The sequence below is a fragment of the Staurois parvus genome, unplaced genomic scaffold (genome assembly GCF_062004578.1).
Source record: "Staurois parvus isolate SC_StPar_1 unplaced genomic scaffold, SC_StPar_1.0 ptg001302l, whole genome shotgun sequence".
In the NCBI taxonomy this organism is placed as follows: Eukaryota; Metazoa; Chordata; class Amphibia; order Anura; family Ranidae; genus Staurois; species Staurois parvus.
In genome coordinates this window covers 10,843,666-10,864,055 of record NW_028319098.1, presented here as the reverse complement: position 1 = coordinate 10,864,055, position 20,390 = coordinate 10,843,666, and the positions used below count along the sequence as shown (strand labels likewise).

Here is a 20,390-nt window from a genome sequence, read left to right as displayed (position 1 = left end):
TTTGATTTGGTACAGGCTCTTGTCATCCCCTGTACAGTGCAGCCCATACATGATGAGGGTGGGGCAGCACTAGCGGTCAAGCATCTGTATAGCATGCACATGTACTGGCAAGGATGAAGCTCATGAGAGGAGAAAGTTTAATGAAGTTTCCAAGCTGGGCTGCCTAACCGCAGTCAAGAAAAGTCGGGTCCTCAACCCGGGTGTGCTTTTTGGCATGACTGTGTAACTTTCAGCACTGGATAAACACAAAAACATTATTCGTTAGGTTAAACAACTCTCTATAAAGTGTTACTAAATCCACAACAGTAAAATCAGTCTGTATATGCAGTAAAGCATGCTTGTTATACTGACTGTGGAACCTATGTGGTTAATCCTCCACATTGTGAAAAAAGGACATTTGATCCTGTCTTCTCTGATCCTCCCCTTCTTCTACTGTCCCCAATCCATCTGCTGATAGAACAGAGCCTTGGGGGCAAGCTGCACATGCTCAGTTTGGTGTGTATTGCTAGAGGGTTTTTTTTTTTCTTGGGAGAGTGCATTTGATCACCACAGGGCAAATTAGCACCGTCCAGACAGAGGGTCAGGGGTTACGCAGACTCATAGGACAGTCAGAGCAGAATGAAAACCCCTCCTACAAGCTTTAACCAGTGCTCTGTCAGACACTGATAGAAGTCACAAGACTGCTATATACTGCTGATTAGGAAAGGTATTTAGCAGTTTATACTTACTAAAATAATATCATTTCCATGTTCTGTGTACTGTGAGAGACCAGATATAGTGAATGGATTTAGTAACACTTTAATTACATTTATTCATGTTCTCAGTTTTCCAAATCGAATGATGACAATGTTTACTAAACCTAGGGATTTGAACATATAGTGTGAGTTCAGGGCCCCACCTCCTGAGGGAGTCCTCATTCATGGCACTCCTCGTTCACAGTGTACGGGTGCATGCTTTCTCACCCATAAGGAACGCCCAGCTTGAAGGAGAGGAAGAGAACCCTGTAATGTAAGGTGTGGCCCAAAGAGGAAGAGAACCCTGTAATGTAAGGTGTGGCCCAAAGAGGAAGAGAACCCTGTAATGTAAGGCATGGCCCAAAGAGGAAGAGAACCCTGTAATGTAAGGCGTGGCCCAAAGAGGAAGAGAACCCTGTAATGTAAGGCGTGGCCCAAAGAGGAAGAGAACCCTGTAATGTAAGGCGTGGCCCAAAGACATAAGAAGAGGGAAGTATTATAAAAATAAATTGCAAGTGAGGGCCACAGGTGGGAGAGAGGGATCAATTTGGTGGTGGTGGTGGTGATGGTGGGGGGCATAGAGCTTGAAGTTGGGCTTTAATAAAAATGTCCTGAAAGTAAAGTTTTTCTTTAAGAGAGTGCTTGTCAGTAGAATTAGTTACATGAATTGGATTAAACTTTTAAGCATATCTACATGCATAAAATTTGAAATCAGTTTTGGAAATTTTGTGTATATATATATATATATATATATATATACACACATTGTACACATATGTGCATGCACACACATATAGTTAGTCATGTGAATTAACTCATCATTACAATGAAGGTAAATACTATATATGAAACAAAGGATAACTTGACTTTTAGGACATTTTCATGAAGATGTGATTAAAGATCCTAAAGATTCAGTCTTGAAATGTATGACATGTATTAATAATCCTAGTTATTTTTTAAACAATGTCTGACATGTTGGAGGATTTATTGTGTTTGTGGAGATTCTGGTTTATATTTGTCAGGCATAGCTGTAGGGTAATGGCTAGAATGTATTGGGCATCTGTGGAAATTGGTGGTTGCTGTTTTGCAAGGTGATCAAATGTTCAAGAAAATGTGATCTACTTGTTATAACAACAGTAAGATGTGAATGGCTTTACCCTTTGTTTAACGGGCACCTTAAATTGAACCTGTGTCAAGATCATGCACACTAAGTATGTACGCATTCTGAACAAACAATAGAAGCTTTTTAACACAAGCTCTCATTTATCTCTGTATCTATAAGCATTTGGTAGAAATTATTTTTTAAAGGTCACAACATAGGCTTTGAAATCTTAGCTATTTCCCTATCACTTTCTGTTGCATTAAAACCTTGTCAGCCTGCCAGCCCTGTATTGTGAACAATCAGATGGTTTCTAAGCTTTCAGAAATGAACTGAAACCTGACTTTAGAGTCTTTGTTGTGATCTTTGACTATCTTTGAGAAAAGAATAACTCCACATTAAAGCAGAACTAAACCCTCCTATCTTTTTTAGCTGAGGAAGCTGCCACCTTAGTCTCTCTTTGATCTTTAACTGCCGTGATACCTTAGATTGTACGCCCCTTGAGGGTTAGAGACTGATGTAAATGTATAATATATATGTAAAGTGCTGCGTACGTTGACAGCACTATATACAGTTGTGTCCAAAATTATTCAACCCCCAATGCTGTAAAGGGGTTTAGGGACTATAGTGTACATTTGGAATTGTATTCAGAATCAAATCCTACAAGGACGTTGTAACTACCCAAATGCAACTAAAATGACATCAATTGTTTATGTAATACAGTAGTAAATGGTTCTTATGTGGTTTCTTCATTGCCACAATTATTCAACCCCTTAAAGACTACCACTCTGAAGAACAGAGGTTCATACAGGTGCTTTCCATCAGGTATTGAAAACACCTGTGGATGTCACCGAGCAGCAATCAAGCATAATAAGCACCAATTAGGCAGCTTTAAAATGACTGTGATACTCAGCTCCTTCTAGACATTTACTGGTGTGGTTACAAACATGGTGAAGGCAAGAGAATGGTCCAGGAAGACAAGAGAAGAGGTGATTTCTCTTCACAGGAAGGGCAATGGCTATAAGAAGATTGCAAAGATGTTAAACATACCAAGAGACACCTTAGGAAGCATCATTCGCAAATTCAAGGCAAAGGGCACTGTTGAAACGCTACCTGGTCGTGGCAGAAAGAAGATGCTGACTTCGACTGCTGTGCGCTACCTGAAGCGTAGAGTGGAGAGAAGTCCCCGTGTGACTGCTGAGGAACTGAGAAAAGATTTGTCAGATGTGGGTACAGAAGTTTCAGCCCAGACAATAAGACGCACACTGCGTAATGAAGGCCTCCGTGCCAGAACTCCCAGGCGTACCCCCTTGCTGTCTCCAAAGAATAAGAAGAGTCGACTGCAGTATGCCAAAAGCCATGTGGACAAACCACAAAAGTTGTGGGATAGTGTTCTGTGGACTGATGAAACAAAATTAGAACTGTTTGGGCCCATGGATCAACGCTATGTTTGGAGGAGGAAGAACAAGGCCTATGATGAAAAGAACACCTTGCCTACTGTGAAGCATGGTGGAGGGTCAATCATGCTTTGGGGCTGTTTTGCTTCTGCAGGTACAGGGAAGCTTCAGCGTGTGCAAGGTACCATGAATTCTCTTCAGTACCAGGAGATATTGGATGGAAACGTGATGCAGTCCGTCACACACCTGAGGCTTGGGAGACGTTGGACCTTTCAACAGGACAATGATCCCAAGCATACCTCCAAGTCCACTAGAGCATGGTTGCAGAGGAAAGGCTGGAACATTTTGGAGTGGCCATCGCAGTCACCAGACTTAAATCCGATTGAGAACCTCTGGTGGGACTTAAAGAAAGCAGTTGCAGTGCGCAAGCCTAAGAATGTGACTGAACTGGAGGCCTTTGCCCATGAAGAATGGGCGAAGATACCCGTAGATCGCTGCAAGACACTTGTGTCAAGCTATGCTTCACGTTTAAAAGCTGTTATAACTGTAAAAGGATGCTGTACTAAGTACTAAGATTGAATGTCACTTGGGGGTTGAATAAAACTGATAATGCTGTGAGCACAGAAAAGACATTTGTGGTTATTTCATTATAACTGTTATGTTATATTTGTCTGACCTACAAGTGCCTCTTTAATGTAAATGTAAGCAAGATGACTGAATGATCAAAAGCAATGTCAAACTGGCCAAAACACTCAATTTCAGTGGGGGTTGAATAATTTTGGACACAACTGTAAGTACCTGAAATAAAAATAAAAATAAAATGATGCTGCACATGTGATCAGTTATGACACCAGCCATTTGATGGTCTGACGGTTTGGTTGAGAGTACCAGCAAATGTGATAGTTACATTCCCGGCACATGTATTAGTTTTTTTTTTTTTGCATTGGTGTTTAGTACAACCTTTTGCATTGGTGATAAGGGGGAAAAAAATTGCATTGGTGCTAAGGGGAAATCCTTAAATTTTGCATTGGTCTTCAGAAGTAGCAAAGACTGCTTGATATGTATATAGGATTGCACAGGACAGATTAGTCAAGATGTTCTCTCTCCCAGGCACACATGGAACCGTGCATCATAACTGCTCTATCTTGGGCATCGGAGCCTGGCAATGAAGTTGTAGATCTCTTCCAGGGGGCCAAGCAACCTCAGGAAATTCATGGCTGGGGATGATGCGCTCTCCTCACCAGCCACTGGTCTGTAGCCTTGCCCTATCAGCACTGACCAATGTCTTTCTAGCACCCCAAGCCACGCAGGTTTGATACAAAAGTCAAACTGCTTTTCTCATCGGCTTCCTGCAGTATGACGTCAGGAACCTAGACTAGCATTGGGCTTATTGACTATCCCTTGGTGGTAGTGAATAAGCAGTAGCTGCAGGGGGAGAATTAAATCACTGTTGGGTGGAAATGTACTCACTGCAACAGTGGAGGTATCCCTTTGGACCTCTTGTGAAACCCTAGAGTTCCACAGAACCCCAGTTGAGAGACCCTAACAATGAGCAACAGTCCACTCTTGCTTGCTTTACAAATATTCAGCCAGGAATTGTCTGGTATCACCCAATAATGGTTATAAGTCATTTCTGGAATCATTAGTCCCAATGTTACCACAAAAATGTGAACAATTCTCCCTCAATATGAAGTTGGACAATGGAAATGAAACAATAGAAAGTCTGAGGCTTGGCATTCGTCGTTGCAGTTTTCTTTATGTTATTTTTTTCTATGAATTCATTCAGTTTAAAAGCAGGAAATTCTTGCATTATATACGATTCATGCAGAATGCGGTAAGAACCTCGCTCTTTGTATCAGTAATAATAATCTCTTACTCTTGGTAATAAAATGAGTGCTGCTCCCTCCGAATAGAATCTGGTTAAAATTCACACAAAACATTTCAAAGAACAGCTTCAAACATCTTGTTTGCATAGAGAATATTTAAAAGGATGTTGAAATAGGAAAAAAAAAGCTTCACAGCAATACAAAATGACTAAGCCCAAGTGGCAACAGGCTTTGAATTTACCGTTATAAAGAATACACTTATCACAGAGGAAACATATTAATCAGAATTCACTTAGAGCTTGTATGAATATAAATCAGTTTGTCTGGAAATCGGCAACATTTAAACCTATGTACTTTTTTCTCTCTTGAACCACTTTACATTGTAATGATTCACTACAGGGGTAGAACTGAAGCACAATGGCTTATAGCATGCCGAGTGAAACAATAGCATTTCTATTGTGCTATTGAATTCACAAATAGAACTGGGATTATTACACCATGTGATGTACCCATAGCTAGTTGCCGTTCATTTTAAATGAAGTCAATCATCAAAATATTGTATAATCCTGCTGGTACAAACGGGAGCTGTAGTCTTAAAAGACAACATTAGACACATCACAAATTTCAGTCGTAAAAGCACTACAGCTATTTAACAGAGTCTAGTTTTTGTTTTGAATGCTTCGGCCTTTTGGATGAAAAATTACAACTACTATGTACACGTTTGGTCCTTTCACAAAATCAGAAACATGCCTAAAACACTATATTGCTTCTGTGAGTTTGCAGAGACAACTAGCTATTGCACACAATATAATTTGATCTAGCCCAGCGGTCACCAAACTGTGGCCCAGGGGCCAGATGCTGTCGTCGGGACACTTTTCCTCCAACTGTCACCAATGATGGGGCACCACTCCCACTGGCCACAGTCTGGCCCTCCTAAAGCCTGAAGGACGGTAAATTGGCTGTTTGTTTAGAAAGGCTGGAGACCCCTGATCTAGCATCTGAATGTAAATTTTTGTAATATTGTTGGGAGATCATTTAACCTCCCTAGCGGTCTGCAGTGCTCAAAGCGGTAAATTTTTTTGCATGGAAATATGTATTTTTTTTATTGAAGGCCTGTAATTTTTAGGAATAACTCACTGAAATCTGTCCGAACAAGAGTCTAGTAAACATCCCGGGTAGGATAGAACTCGAAACACGAAATCATAAATTATAATTTAATAAATAATCATAAAAAATAATAATATAATAATAAATTTAATTCAATAATATAATCAAACCAAAAACACTGAAATCTGAAATATAGCGTCAAGTTCGCACATCACTGAGCAAAGTCGCAAAATCATTTTCAGTGTCTGATGACGAATTTCCCCCACGAATCATTATCCCTCAATTCTGCAAGTGGTTCTGATTTACTATCGCTGTTCTCTAGCTGGTCTAAAACTTTTGATCTAAAGGGACGCTTTTTGGACGCCATGGACGTTTCTCAGTTTCCAGGCAGAAAGAACAGTAAAAATGCAGGCAGGGCACAGGACAAAGCACTAGGGACAAAATATATGTGAAATGGTTTGATACAGTAATGTTTTACTATGTAATTTTAGTGATTTTAGTGAATGTCACTTTTTGTCATTTTCAAATTTCCCGCTGTTCCGTCCCCCGTACGTCCCGACGCTTGCAGGGGACGGAACCCAGATGACAGATGCCGGCATCCGCTGGATTACATTGCTGGGGACACTGCAGGAGGGACATCGCGGGAGCGCAGGACAAGGTAAGTGATCGAGGGATCGCGGAGCAGCGCCGCATAGTATTCCCGAGTGTAGCTCGGGGTTACCACTTGTGGTACTGTAACTTTACCCCGAGCTACACTCGGGAATACCACCAGGGAGGTTAAAGGAAGTCTGTCAGGAGAAAACTATTCAGGCTACCATTGCTGGCCTTCTATTAGTCCTGGATGTATGGCTGTCATTTTGATGCTCTGGCTTTAACCTTTCACTGACCTGGAACAAGTAAGGAAGGAAGATATTTCTAAGAATTTCATTTTCTGCATGTTTGTTCCAGAAATAATGAAATCAGACACAGCCAGCATACTAATATTTTCAAAAGGAGGCTGGCAATGGCCTCTTAATAAAAGGCAAATGGTAGGCTTTACCTTGTCAGGAATTCTCTTATAACATACCGATGCACAGTTTAGAAATAGTCCTTGGAACAGGTTATTTAATGGCTAATTTGAATAGGCATTATTGCTCTTTATCTGAATATACTGGTTGATTTGTTAAAATCAGATTTTTACATTGGTCTCAATTTACTTAAAATATCCAAAGAGGTTTTGGGGAACTTAAAATACTTCTTTATTTAGTTCAAGTGCTAAATACCCTAAGAGCTCATTCAGATGGTTTTTTCTGCATCTACATTCACCCACCTCCAGATCGATTATTCCTATCGGGAGTGATAAAGAAATAGATAATTTATCAAAGCATGTATGACGACAATTAGTCATTTAATAAGAGAGACAAAACAGAATGCAATGGAGATGTGAAAAGTACAACATCCCATGGCATCTAGATGTCATATTTCATTTATTCTACTATATTTCAATGAATTGTTTGGTTGTACATCATCTCTGCTCTTTGCATTGATTTATTAAAATAGCAAATACGTTTATTAGTTTACTCTGATTCAGAGGGAATTCCTATCCTTTGCATCCTTTGCAGGCATCAGAAGCAATTGATGAATTCTTTTTTTTTTATTTACGCATTAGTAGGCAAACAGATGATTTCACTGGGAAATTGGTGGGGAGGTAAGAATGGATATGTAAAGTTAGTTTGCACAAGCAAACACAACAAAGCATATGCCGAGCTGCCAGGTGAGACTGTTCCTTTTGGTGTGCAGCCCAGGGGAACACTTTCATCACATCCACAGCTCGAAGAACAAAGCCCTGGGGTTTTCTGTTTGCCATTTACAAGGCTGCTTCTTTTATCAATATTCAGAATACAGTCCAGAAGGCTTGCTTTATTTATTGATTGTTTTATTAAAATGCTTGGGCAAATCTATAATAGCAAGTCAAATCAATGCATGCTGATAAATATATTAAGGCTTGAAGGTTGTTGTTTTATCCTTTGGTTATTAGTACATTCGTGAGATTCTGTTGACTTTTGAAACAATGTCAACCTTTTTGCCTTTTGTAAGTAAAATAGGCCAGTGCCATCTACTGGTCATCACAGGAACCACTGTGAGCTAAAAATAGTATGGGCCGATTTTTAAAAGATAAGTTTACTTTTATTAAAAAATAATAAATGCACATTTTTTGCAGGTAAAAAAAATATGTGCATTTAGTATCTTTTGTTTTGGGAGCCTGGAAAGCATTGTACCAGCAATCAGTAGATCGCTGGTACCATGCAGGACTCCTGCAGACCTGTCAGTGTATCTGTGTGTTCCTACCTCATACGGGCAAGCAGATACACTTTGACAGGAAGAATCAGTGAACTACCACAATGCTCCACAGCGCTCCACAGTGCCGTGGTAGTTCATTTAGGACTACAAGCTGACAGCCGCAAAGGCTGTCGGAACTTATAGTTTTCTCATTCACAGAATACTGTGAATAAGTGATGCGCCCAGGCAGGCAGAGCCCCACACAGCCACTTTTTTTTTAAAAAAACAGCTAGTGACAGCTAGTGGAGGGAGAATATTTCCCAATAGCTGTAACTACATGGGATTGGGGGGGAGCAGGTGCCGGTCCTTTTGTAATAAGTTACAAAAGTTGAACTTATCCTTTAAAGTAGAAGCCTACAAAGGCTTTTTTTTTTTTTAGCTTTGGAAAGCATAGAGAAAATCGATGTAAAACCTACCTGAATATTAGTTTGTTTTCTGGAGCATTTGGGGGAAATATACTAAAACTGGCACATTTCTTCCCCTTATGACTCGAGAGTCACCTTTACCTATCAAACCAGCCGCTAGATACTGGTAGAGGTTGATCTGAAAGGAGGAGGGAGTGCAAAGCCCATCTATGAAAACTGCTAAGATATTAACGGGGAGATTTACTAAATCTGGTTCACACAGAATCTGGTGCAGCTGTGCATAGTAACCAGTCAGCTTCCAGGTTTTATTGTCAAAGCTTAGTTGAAGAAGCTGAAATTAGAAGCTGATTGGTTACTATGTACAGTTGCATCAGATTCTGTGTGCACCAGTTTTAGAAAATCTGCCCATTAGTATTTGAAACAACTCTAAGCAAATAAATATTCAGATTTAGTCTATCTACATGCAGAGGTATCTCCTCTCCCCTGTGGAACTGCTCCCAGTTCCACAGCCTGCAGATACTACCAGCCCTCCTGGCTGCTCTGAAGATCTCCCAAGACAAGGATAAAGGATTAAGCACAACGCTGTCCTTTGAAAGCTTGTTACAAGTGGCAGTCTCTCCCCTTGTGAATCCCTGGGTGTGCTGATGTACTCACTCTGTCCTCCTGGCTCCCACTGCTGCCAGGCAATGATCCTGTTCATACTGTGATGCTGAATGGATCTTTCTGAGCAAGCCTGTGCCCAGCCTGGACGCCAAGCCCTCCTGGACCTAACGGACCCCTCCCAGGCCACCGACAGCCTCCTCGGCACTCCATCTTCCACCTGACTTCCTTGCTAGTCTGACTCTCCCATATTTATGGGTTAGCCTCACCACATTAGCAGGGCCTCCAAGCCTGGGATTGGTTATACTCCCATAAACATACAGATTTAGTTCTCCACCCCTTCCGCCCATTGGCTTCTGGAAGCTTCTATGGTCCTCCAAAACCAGGTGGAGGCGATAGAGACCCAACTCGCTGAGTGACCCAGCCTGACCTGCAGTAGCTTGACCTAATTACAGATTCACACAGTTACACTAACACTATTAGCACACTAGAGGGTGCTATAGGTAATTGAAGTTGCTCTTCAAACATTTTCTTGCATTAACATTTTCAAATCCTTAAGTAAAGCAGTCTCAGTGCAGACTACTTAGAAAATAAATAGCTTATTCACAAAATGAGATCCCACTCTTATGTCTACAAGTAGAAATTAGAGCTCAATCAGGCAGGCGAATAGTCCCATCCTCTGTGCAGAGCCGTTGGTGTGCGCACCCACCTTGAAGCTGCGTGCAGGCAGCCAATAGATGCACATGTAGCAGCCTCACATACATAACCGTATGCCAAAATTTGACATGCGAACAGGAGCAGCTACACGGATCCAGAAGCAAACACTGTGCATTCCGATCCATGCACCCACACCTGCCCTTATGTCAGATTTTGACATGCGATTGTGTTCATGCAGCCATTGCATGTGCATCCACTTCTATTGGCTGCCTGCACATAGCTCCGAGGTGGATGCACACTCCTCTGCTACCGGCTTTGCAGAGAGGATGGGACTTATCACTCATCTGAATGAGCCCTAAAGCATGAGAGACACAGAACAAAGATTAGTTGCATAGGATATTTTATAAGTAAGGCGTCAATATGACAGAGCTCTTCTTTAACCTTCATCTATTTTATATTTCCAGTAGTATTTTTTTTTTAATTTCTTCCTAACATCGTGTACCTAACTCCAGAAACCCGCTGCATTTAATTATATTATTACAATGCTTAGTCATATTTCTGTATGTGCTGCTGTTATTAAACTTTACAAATCCGGTAGACGCTATTGATCTGCCATTTATATTTTAGCATTCTGCTGCTGCGGAGTTTTAAGCTTCCCCAGCAGGCACAAGGCTGCAATAATACATGTAAATAATGCAATTAATCTCTGTACATGTAAGCTATGTTTCTACAGACTCCCTACTTTTGCTGGATCTGTACAGGTTTAAACCAGTTGGGTTTGATCTGTTATATGCTGTAGTAATAGAGTCTATTGGTGCTGAATTTAATGGAAAATTGGAACGTACTTTACTATGCTAAATGTGCTATTTTCAGAAAGGCACTGTTTTTTCTTTTGTTTTGTTTTTAATTACAATAAGACCTTAGTGACTCTTTATTCATTACGTTTCCTTGTACCTATCAACATATTTGTTCTTTCTATCCCACAATATGTAAATATGAACATTATGGTTAATATGTTTTATTCTTTTTTTATGGTTATTGTTGAACATTTCCAGACATTTTTTTTAGTTTTAGATAGTGCGGGAGAAATTCAAATTTACATTATATTGTTATTCCTGTCTGTGACTTAATTGGAGAGAGTTCCCCTTTCCTATTGTGCCTGTGACACCCAGGCAAGAAGGCACGGACAGCAATCAACACATTGTCCAAAGTTCTATCCCTTCCTCCCTGTCCTAAAAATGGATTTTGTCTGTGCCCCATTGGAGACATTTCCTACCACTTCCTGTCCTGAAATGAAGGGAAAGGAAATCTTGCCAAGAGGGACACAGATGGCAAAAAAATTCTACCAGGAGCTCTAACTGTTTCCTAATCTATCCAAAATAAGATAACAAAGTTTAGCTAGAGTTGTGTCTAAAAACTACCCTGTCGAGTTTATTATAAATCCAGATTAAAGGTCCATGCAACAGAAAGGCATTTATACTCACTGCTCTGGAATTCTGTGGCTACCACCCGTCTTCTTTCCATTCCAGCACTTCCACTTATATAAGCTGCTTTGGTATTCTACACTTCTAAAAGTGTCAGATGCCAATGTGTCCGGTTGCATGCTGTGGTTTCATCCTTCGACTCTTAGACCCCTACAGCACTACTGAGTTCTGCAGTAAGGGGAAAGGGGAGGGGGGGGAAGTAGTGGTAGAACCAAGGTACTTGTTGAAGGACAAAGGTATCCTATACTCCTGGAAGCGTCAGATGTGAAAGAGGTTTATGGAGGTTTTAGCTGTAGAAGTGAGTATAGTGTTCTTCCATTTCAGGGACCTTTAATCTGAATGTATTTTAAACCTGCCAGGGTTGCTTTATGTATATCCATCATCTGTCTGCAGCAAATGTTAGATCTAGAAAATGTAAGTCTTCAATCTCACAGATTTACAGGACTGACCTTTTTAATCAGTGGAAGAGGAGCATATACGTGATTTTATTAATAAAACCTCAAATGTATCTATTTTTCATTAAAAAATCAAAGTTGTTTATGCATATTCTGGTGTACAAAGTGTACAATTATAAATCTTGGGGGGGGGGGGGGGGTTCAGAAATAATTGATAAAAAATTATGTGACCTAAAGGTGCATTATCCCTTTCACGTTTATCCATAGAATACAGGAATATTAAAATAATCTCCCCTCAATACTGGACATCTGCAGGTCAGGGAGCCAGGGTCTGCACATAGACCTCATAGAGGCTGTAGCCTATACCTGTGTGGACTCCCTTGGCTTCAGCTGTCTCAGATTAGCTGCAGTGACAATTTAATTTTACAGCTTCAAATGATATTGTAAATTAAAGGTATAATGGCTCTTCAATCTACCGTATAATGCATTGAAAATACATATGACAAACAGCTGACATATTTTCCTTTTTGTTCTTTTTCTAGATCTTGGCAATTATATCAATCCTGTTCATCGTGCTTTCAACCATTGCATTATCATTGAACACTCTGCCTGACTTGCAGGAACCAGATGAGTTTGGACAACTAAATGACAATCCACAGCTTGCACATGTTGAAGCTGTATGCATAGCTTGGTTTACCATGGAATATCTCCTGCGCTTTCTTTCATCCCCAAACAAATGGAAGTTCTTTAAGGGGCCACTAAACATTATAGATTTGTTGGCTATTTTGCCATATTATGTAACAATTTTCCTAACAGAATCCAACAAAAGTGTGCTTCAGTTTCAGAATGTCCGACGTGTGGTTCAGATATTCAGAATCATGAGGATATTGCGTATTCTCAAACTTGCCAGACATTCAACAGGTCTTCAGTCACTGGGATTCACGCTTAGGAGAAGTTATAATGAATTGGGGTTACTGATATTATTTTTAGCCATGGGGATAATGATATTTTCTAGTTTGGTATTTTTTGCTGAGAAGGATGAAGATGCTACAAAATTTACAAGTATACCAGCATCATTTTGGTGGGCTACCATAACAATGACCACAGTGGGCTATGGAGACATCTATCCCAAGACACTACTTGGCAAAATAGTTGGGGGCCTCTGCTGCATTGCTGGAGTTTTAGTGATTGCACTGCCTATTCCAATCATAGTAAACAATTTTTCTGAGTTTTACAAAGAGCAAAAGCGGCAAGAAAAGGCAATTAAGAGGAGAGAAGCTCTTGAAAGAGCGAAAAGGAATGGAAGTATTGTTTCCATGAATCTCAAAGATGCATTTGCTCGCAGCATGGAATTGATCGATATTGTTGTAGATAAGTCTGCAGACGGAACTAATAAAATAGAGAAAGGTAATGATAATCATTTGTCCCCAAGCCGATGGAAATGGGCACGGAGGACAATGTCAGAGACAAGTTCAAATAAATCATTTGACAATAAATATCAGGAGGTCAGTCAACATGACTCTCAGGAACTATTAAACAATTCTTCATCAAGCCCACAGCATCTCAGTGCCCAGAAGCTAGAGGAGCTGTACAATGAGATCACAAAAGCACAGTCACATCCTAGTGTTAATTCTTCATATCATGAGCAGTCTGTCATCCCTCCTGCATATGAGGAGGAAATAGAAATGGAGGATGTGTCAGCAAAGAGGAACCAGCTATCAGTTGCCCCAAAAGATATCATTACAGATATGAGAAGTGTGTCTAGCATTGACAGTTTTGCCAGTTGTGCAACAGACTTCACAGAAGCTGAACGATCCCCCCTTACACCATTTCCTGGAAGTAACCTAGAAATTAGGTTCCCTTCATATACTGTGCCTGAAGAAGGCAGCCATGAAGTCAAAGTGTCTCAATTCTTGCCACGCTCAAAATATACAGGTTTTGCTCCAAAAGATGTCACATTTGAGTATAAGTTGTCAGAACCTTCTGGAACCCCCAAAATACTTCTGCAAGATCAGATCAATAATGAGGTAGAAAGTGATCAGGATTCCATGAAGGGAAGTAACCCTCTCAGATCAAGATCTCAGAGATTAAATTCAAAACAAGCAAAAAGCAGTGCTCTCCAAAATCCAGCAAGTATTACAAGTACCTTGCCGACCAACACGATAGAACACCCACTGTACACTCATCTTCAGCTAAGCACACTTTTTTTGCAAGACTATTCTTCCTCAGAGGGACCCACACAGGCAAAAGCTGAATCACCCGGTGGACTTGCAAGACCTCCCATATCACCTTCTCGAAATCCAAAACTTTTTTCACTTTCTTCAAAGAAGAGAAGCAGCTTTACAGAAATAGACACAGAAGATGATGATTTCATGCAGGTATGTGGCTCAAAGCATGATACTCAGGAGGAGATCAAAACTAACTGCATTGAGGAGCAGAACGAAGGAACCAGTGTACCCGCAGAAACTGATACAGTCTCCCTGCAGAAAAACATCACTCAAAACTGTACTCAGGACATTTACCTGGCAGGAGAGGACATTAAACGGGACAATAATCAGGAGGAAAGCAAAGTAGAAAATCATCTATTTGTCCCAGAAATTCACTCAGAGACTGGAGAAACAGGTTATTGTCAGACACGTGAGACCAGCATGTGACTAGTTGCAAAAGCAATAAAGACTTTTTTTCTTAAAAGCACTAAGGTTGGTAATGCCTGCGAACGCAAAAGGAAAAGCCTCAAAGACATCCATAAACTATTAATTTTGCATGGCATGAAGAACTGCTTAGTTAAATAGTTCAGGAACTACCTTTTGTAACAAAATATATAATGACTCAGCAGCAGTGTGTAATAATGAAAGCCCTTCTTAAGAGCCAGTGTATTGCAAAGCCTGACATTCTTGATCCTTTAATCCACGACTGTAGATGTGTTTTGGAGCGTTTAAAGGCAATGTAGCATTTGCAAAGGGAAGGATTAAGTGTCAATGCATGCATTAAGAAAAAAGCAGGTGGAAATGAGGTGCTGTAAGCTTTAAGGAAGCCTATATGTGTATATATATATGTTAGCTAGAAGACGGAGTATAGATAAACAAGGTATATACATGGAGCCCATCAATTGGGGCACAGGTACTTCCTTCACAGTATATTGCTTTGAGGATTTGTACAGACTTAAATTATGTTGCAAAACTGCAACCTTACATTTAACTGGTCCGGTGGCGGAAAGGTTGGCGTTACAACACATTGGATGATTATTTGTGTTGCAAAGCTTACCAACACTGGAATCGTTATGCAACTAAAGTAAAATGTTTTTGTTGAGAGGTCTTTGTTGGTTTCAATTAAGAGAATATTTTTTATTTTTTTGTGCTATAATTCACTGCAGATTTTTGCTGTGCATAAAAGATTGTTTTTTGCATTTCTTATTAAAAAATAATAAAGTAAAAAAAAAAAACAGGCAAGGTTTAACAACCACAAATACTAGTGTGAAGACTGATGTTTAATGTGTTAACTTGCCAAAAACGTTGTCAATGATAATGTCCCACTGTTGATTACCCAAAGTACAGTAATTGAACGCCACGTAAATAGTGCCAATTGCCATGAGTTTGCAATATACATGATTAATGTCCTACTGTGTATTATTTTCCAGTCAATATTTTTTCTTTATGATCATGGATAAGTGACTAATCAGGTTCAACATTTCCACATAGATTTCATTACCAATAAAGACCACTTATGTCTGGCACATTCCAACAACCTATTGCATCTTTACATTGTATTGAATCAAAGACAGAAGTTCAATGTGGTATGGCTAATCATGAAAAAAAGAGCAAAACAGTTTCTTTTAAGCATTCAGATCATTTTACTTTAGGTGTATTTGATTAGGAGACCTAAGCAGTGTTTTAATGTTGAATTACTTCTAACGACATAATTGGAATGTAAAGGGACCACTCGGAATATTTCTTAAATGATATATTAATTAACATCATCATTGTAAAGGGAACTTTAAGCACAAAATATTTTAATATACCTTAGGCTATACAAGAACTGAAGTCTAATTAAAAAGCAGGATGTACTTTCAAAATGTGGAGCTGCTAAACTAACCAAATATAATGAAAATGTTTGTCTACTTTTTGCCGTTTCATACCTTAGCATAAATTAATTAAAATGCATGATTTATTTTTAAAGATATAGGGGATATTTATAAAGCAACTGATGTGGCAGTCACCAAATATTCACTGCAGGTGAATCTTCCCAGTACATTTGTTTTAAATTACAGAGAATGATTAGCCGCCTGTGAAAGTGTGGCATATGTCAAATGCACCGATTTATAAAAATGTCCCTGTAGTTTTACAAGGCTTCAGAATTTGAAGTTATAGTTTTACATGTTTAATGCTTTGAAGTTATAGTTTAAATATCAATCAGTTGTGGAAATGGAATTTTGCAGCATGAAATGAACATGTAACTTTTCAAAGTCTCGATTGAACATGAATTGGTATTTTTTTGGTCATTTAAAATAGCCCTTTTTTCTGCTTTCCTCAGTAATCATCTCATAGATGATGAGTAGTAGGTCACGGAATCTAAAAAACTCATGCAAGAATTAAGGATTTTTAACATTAGCAAATAAACAAGGTATACGGTGTGCTTACGTGAATGAAATATCCTAATCTTCCCACAGATGAATGAAAGGGTGCCCCCATCCACACATTTGAGGTGGATAGAGGAATCCTTCCCACAGCGCTATTTTATTCTGACAGCGAGGACTCTTCTTCTCTCAGAATACACTGATCAACAGCTTCAGCACTGATCGAACATAATTTCTCAACATTCTCATTTGGAAAGAGTTAGGTGTCCGTTTATGACACAGAGAATAGCTGCGATTCAACGGATCTCAGCTATTCTCTGGTCATTCACAGTTTATGACACTCAGGAGATCATGTCAGCCCTTCGCTGGAGATCTGTGTTCTCCCTCCAGATTCTCCAGCCCAGAGCTGGAGAATCAGAGGGACCGAAAACTAAGCAGAGATAATTTACCTCTGCTTAGTAAACTGATCTTTTACTGTAATCTCACGAGATTATAGTAAAATGAGCCGTTTTCCAGAGTTTGTAGACCGTTCTCCAACGTTTGGAGACCGTTCTCCCTTCGTTCGGAGAACTGCTTCATAAACTGCATTCACAGGAGAACTGTGTTCTCCGAGAATGCCGGAGAACTGAGCAGCGATCTATTACCGCTGGTCCATAAACGGACACCTTAATCATTAGGTTGACTCCTCTCAAACAGGAAGGGCCATAGATGGATCAAAATTCGACTGGTCCCTGATGATTTTTGATCCATCTATGGCCAGCTTTGGGAGACTTCAATCACGTGTCAGCATGTCAAATACCAAGAGCAATGAATTTTATGATGGGATTTGAGCTCTTTACAAATTCCTCTGTGATTAGCCCTTATAGTTAAAGGCACAGAACACCGTAAAACTAAATTCCCTTCACAGAAAGTTGTGCCCTTGTTCTAATTTGATAATGTGGTCATTTAAGATACAGTAACTGCTAAGTGGATCATTTAATGCAAAGCTTCCTTTTTACAGCGGATGGTCACAATAAACACAGATCAAATTACTCTGTACAAAATGTAAGAAACAGAGAAAAATCGGGGCTACCTTGGGATCATATCAGACCTATTATTTTAAGATTTTTTTTAATTATCAAATTTATGTGTATTTCTAAAAGGTTCATGCATTTTAACAAAAAATATGAAATATTACGCATAAATATTTTTATTTAATACTTAAAACTAATAAGCAAATTATTAGCTCAAAGTAAATGCTGTGTCCTATGAAATCTGTGACTGCACAGAAATAATTAGTGCTGCAATATAGTCTCCCCTACTCGTCATCGAGCACTATCTAACTCCTTTGTCAGTTAAGAAAATTCCTGTCTAAAATATCAGTGTTGTTGGTGACCAAGTAAATGCCATAAATCTTAAGAATCTCCTTGACAGAACCTTATTTACAGATTTTGGTTTAACAATAAAAGGCAATCAAGGGGGATCAATTTATACTATAGCAAATCCTTCCTAAAGTAAATTTAGTCTCATAGCACTGGATATTTAAAAACATGTTTTTGTATTTAATGAAGCATTGATACAAAAGGTCAATGTGCACCCTATGAACCCTGTGACACCATCACTGTGTATTGTGCTAACTCATTGGTGCACTGTGGTGCCATTTATTAATATTCTGAATGGCAACCCAACACATCTTGCCAACAGACATGCATTGCATTACAGCTCAACACACTGTAACTCACTCATATGCAATGTGATACGTTGTCAAAAATGCTACATAGACCTTATTTGGTGTGTTTTGTTGTGTAACGCAATTCATTTGAGTGAATGGGCTGAAAATTCAACATACATTAATTTACTTATGCTAGTGTAGCGCAATGGTGTTAATGGGCCCTAAAAAAAAATAACACAAAATGACAGCACTACTACACTGTGATAATTTTTCAAATGAGATTAAATACTTAGTCGGTGCCCCGTTCAAAGCCTGTGCAAGCCAGAAGTATACAACAGTCAAAAGAGCTGGCTACTCAAGAGGTTAAATTCCAATCTTCTTTATTAAAATGATGTTGGGGTAAAAATCCAGGAACAGAACAGATGATACATTTCAGCCTATGCAGGCCTTAGCCATAACCAAAGCCTAAGGCCTGCATAGGCTGAAACGTGTCAACTGTTATGTTCCTGGATTTACCCCAACATTGTTTCTAATAAAGAATATTAGATTTTAACCTTTTTTCTTCCTGACTCTTTTGACAGTAAAAGAAAAACCAAAACTGTCCAAAACATTATAGTTTCTCTTCATGCAAAAGAATTTTAACATTATTAAATTAGACATGACTGCACATATAGTAGTCGAAGAAAATGTTCTAAAAGAAGTTGACCTACAACTTGTACTTTTCCCATGCTAGGCACAATAACAGATCCATGGCATATCAGGCACCATGAGATGCCTTTATTTATCCTCCTCATACTCCTCTGGCACCATAACCCCCTATTATTCCCTAATAAAACATATGTTTATGTTTCAACTTTCTGAAAGTCAGAGCTTGGATAAGGTTTAGCAGACATCTTCTAGTCCCATGTGACAGGTCTGGTGATTGGCAGGGGAGTGCCATGTGTTTTCCCCAACCTGGAAATACTGTACATATCTTGGGGATATGAAGGGAGTTCAAGTGATGTTGGAGTACAGGGATGATGAGTATAAACTGTTTAAACTGTTTTATTTGCTTCCTATTAAGCTGTTTGCTTTGCTTAGTTTGAGTAAAGTACAAGTTTGCTTTAAGACATTGGTAACTATGCTAATACTGTGCTGAAAGTGTCCCTTCCCAACCAAGTCCCAGGGCTATGACTAGTTACAGGGAAGCTGAATAGACATTTTGCTGCCACAAGATAAGTAAGCGGCCTGGGGTAAGATAATAACAGCTTCATCTAAGCCAGGTATGAATTCTCCTGCCAGCGTCCCTTCCTTTTAAAAATCCTTAGTCAGGCTAAAATTGCAGTGTTAACATCTTCTGTCTCCTCCACACTTAAATCCTAATATAAAATCTAGCCACAAATCATAAAACGTAACTTCAGGGAAACCATTTTTTTTGTTTAAGAGAGGAAGAAAGATGAAAAGATCCCTTGTAAAATGTTTATTCTTGGTTATTTCTGCTGTCAAGGACACTGACAGAACTAAAAGCTGAATGAGATTGTATTCCCTTTTCCAACCCTTCAAAAAAGTGAATACATTACTGTTGTGCCCCTGTTAAAGAGATTGTCAAAGTCTTGCCTTGGCAAAAATAGGTTCTACTGTGCACCTGTGTTCAGACTATGGACAAGAAATTATTTACATATTCTTAACAATTAGTAATCGAACTTTGAAACTAGCCATCCCTTGTCTCTCTAGGTGCTTGCTCTATGAAGTAATTTATTCTCAAAATCATCAAAGATTCATAACAAATACTCAGGTTTCAGTGAATTTCTAACAGCTCAGGAACGCCTACTGTGCGTTTACATTGGAACGTTGGCAGGCTGCTAAGGTTCTGCCCTCTACAGAAAGGAGCTCAGATTTTAATTCCTCTGTTTTTAAGATGAATTTCTCCACAATGCCTATAGCTAGAAGTGAACAAGGGCTTATTCTAAAGTTCTAATGCTTTTACTGCTTGTGGTTTATTTGATATTTTTAGATTTTATTTATTTATTTTTTTTTAAACAAGGTCAGTGTTTCCCAGATTTTAGGGTTGATAGTTCAAGAAGCCATTTGCTCCACAGAAAACAGAAAACATCCACAAGTAATGTCTTGTGATTATTGTTTTTTGTAATATGTTCTTAATAATATCTATCTAATTATTTGAAAGAATATTTCTTCTTTTTCTT

At 39.2% G+C, this 20,390-nt stretch overlaps 1 protein-coding gene across 1 annotated transcript in view; it reads left to right on the top strand.

Annotated features, from left to right (window-relative positions):
• The window catches only part of KCNB2 (potassium voltage-gated channel subfamily B member 2), a 317,344-nt gene extending 301,628 nt beyond the window's left edge, over nucleotides 1-15,716 (top strand). Inside the window, exon 3 of the mRNA XM_089661042.1 lies at nucleotides 12,526-15,716. Within this exon, the coding sequence (XP_089517168.1) occupies nucleotides 12,526-14,637 (2,112 nt within the window). The 3' untranslated portion in view covers nucleotides 14,638-15,716. The remainder of the gene's footprint in view (nucleotides 1-12,525) is intronic.
• Nucleotides 15,717-20,390: the final 4,674 nt, after the last annotated feature.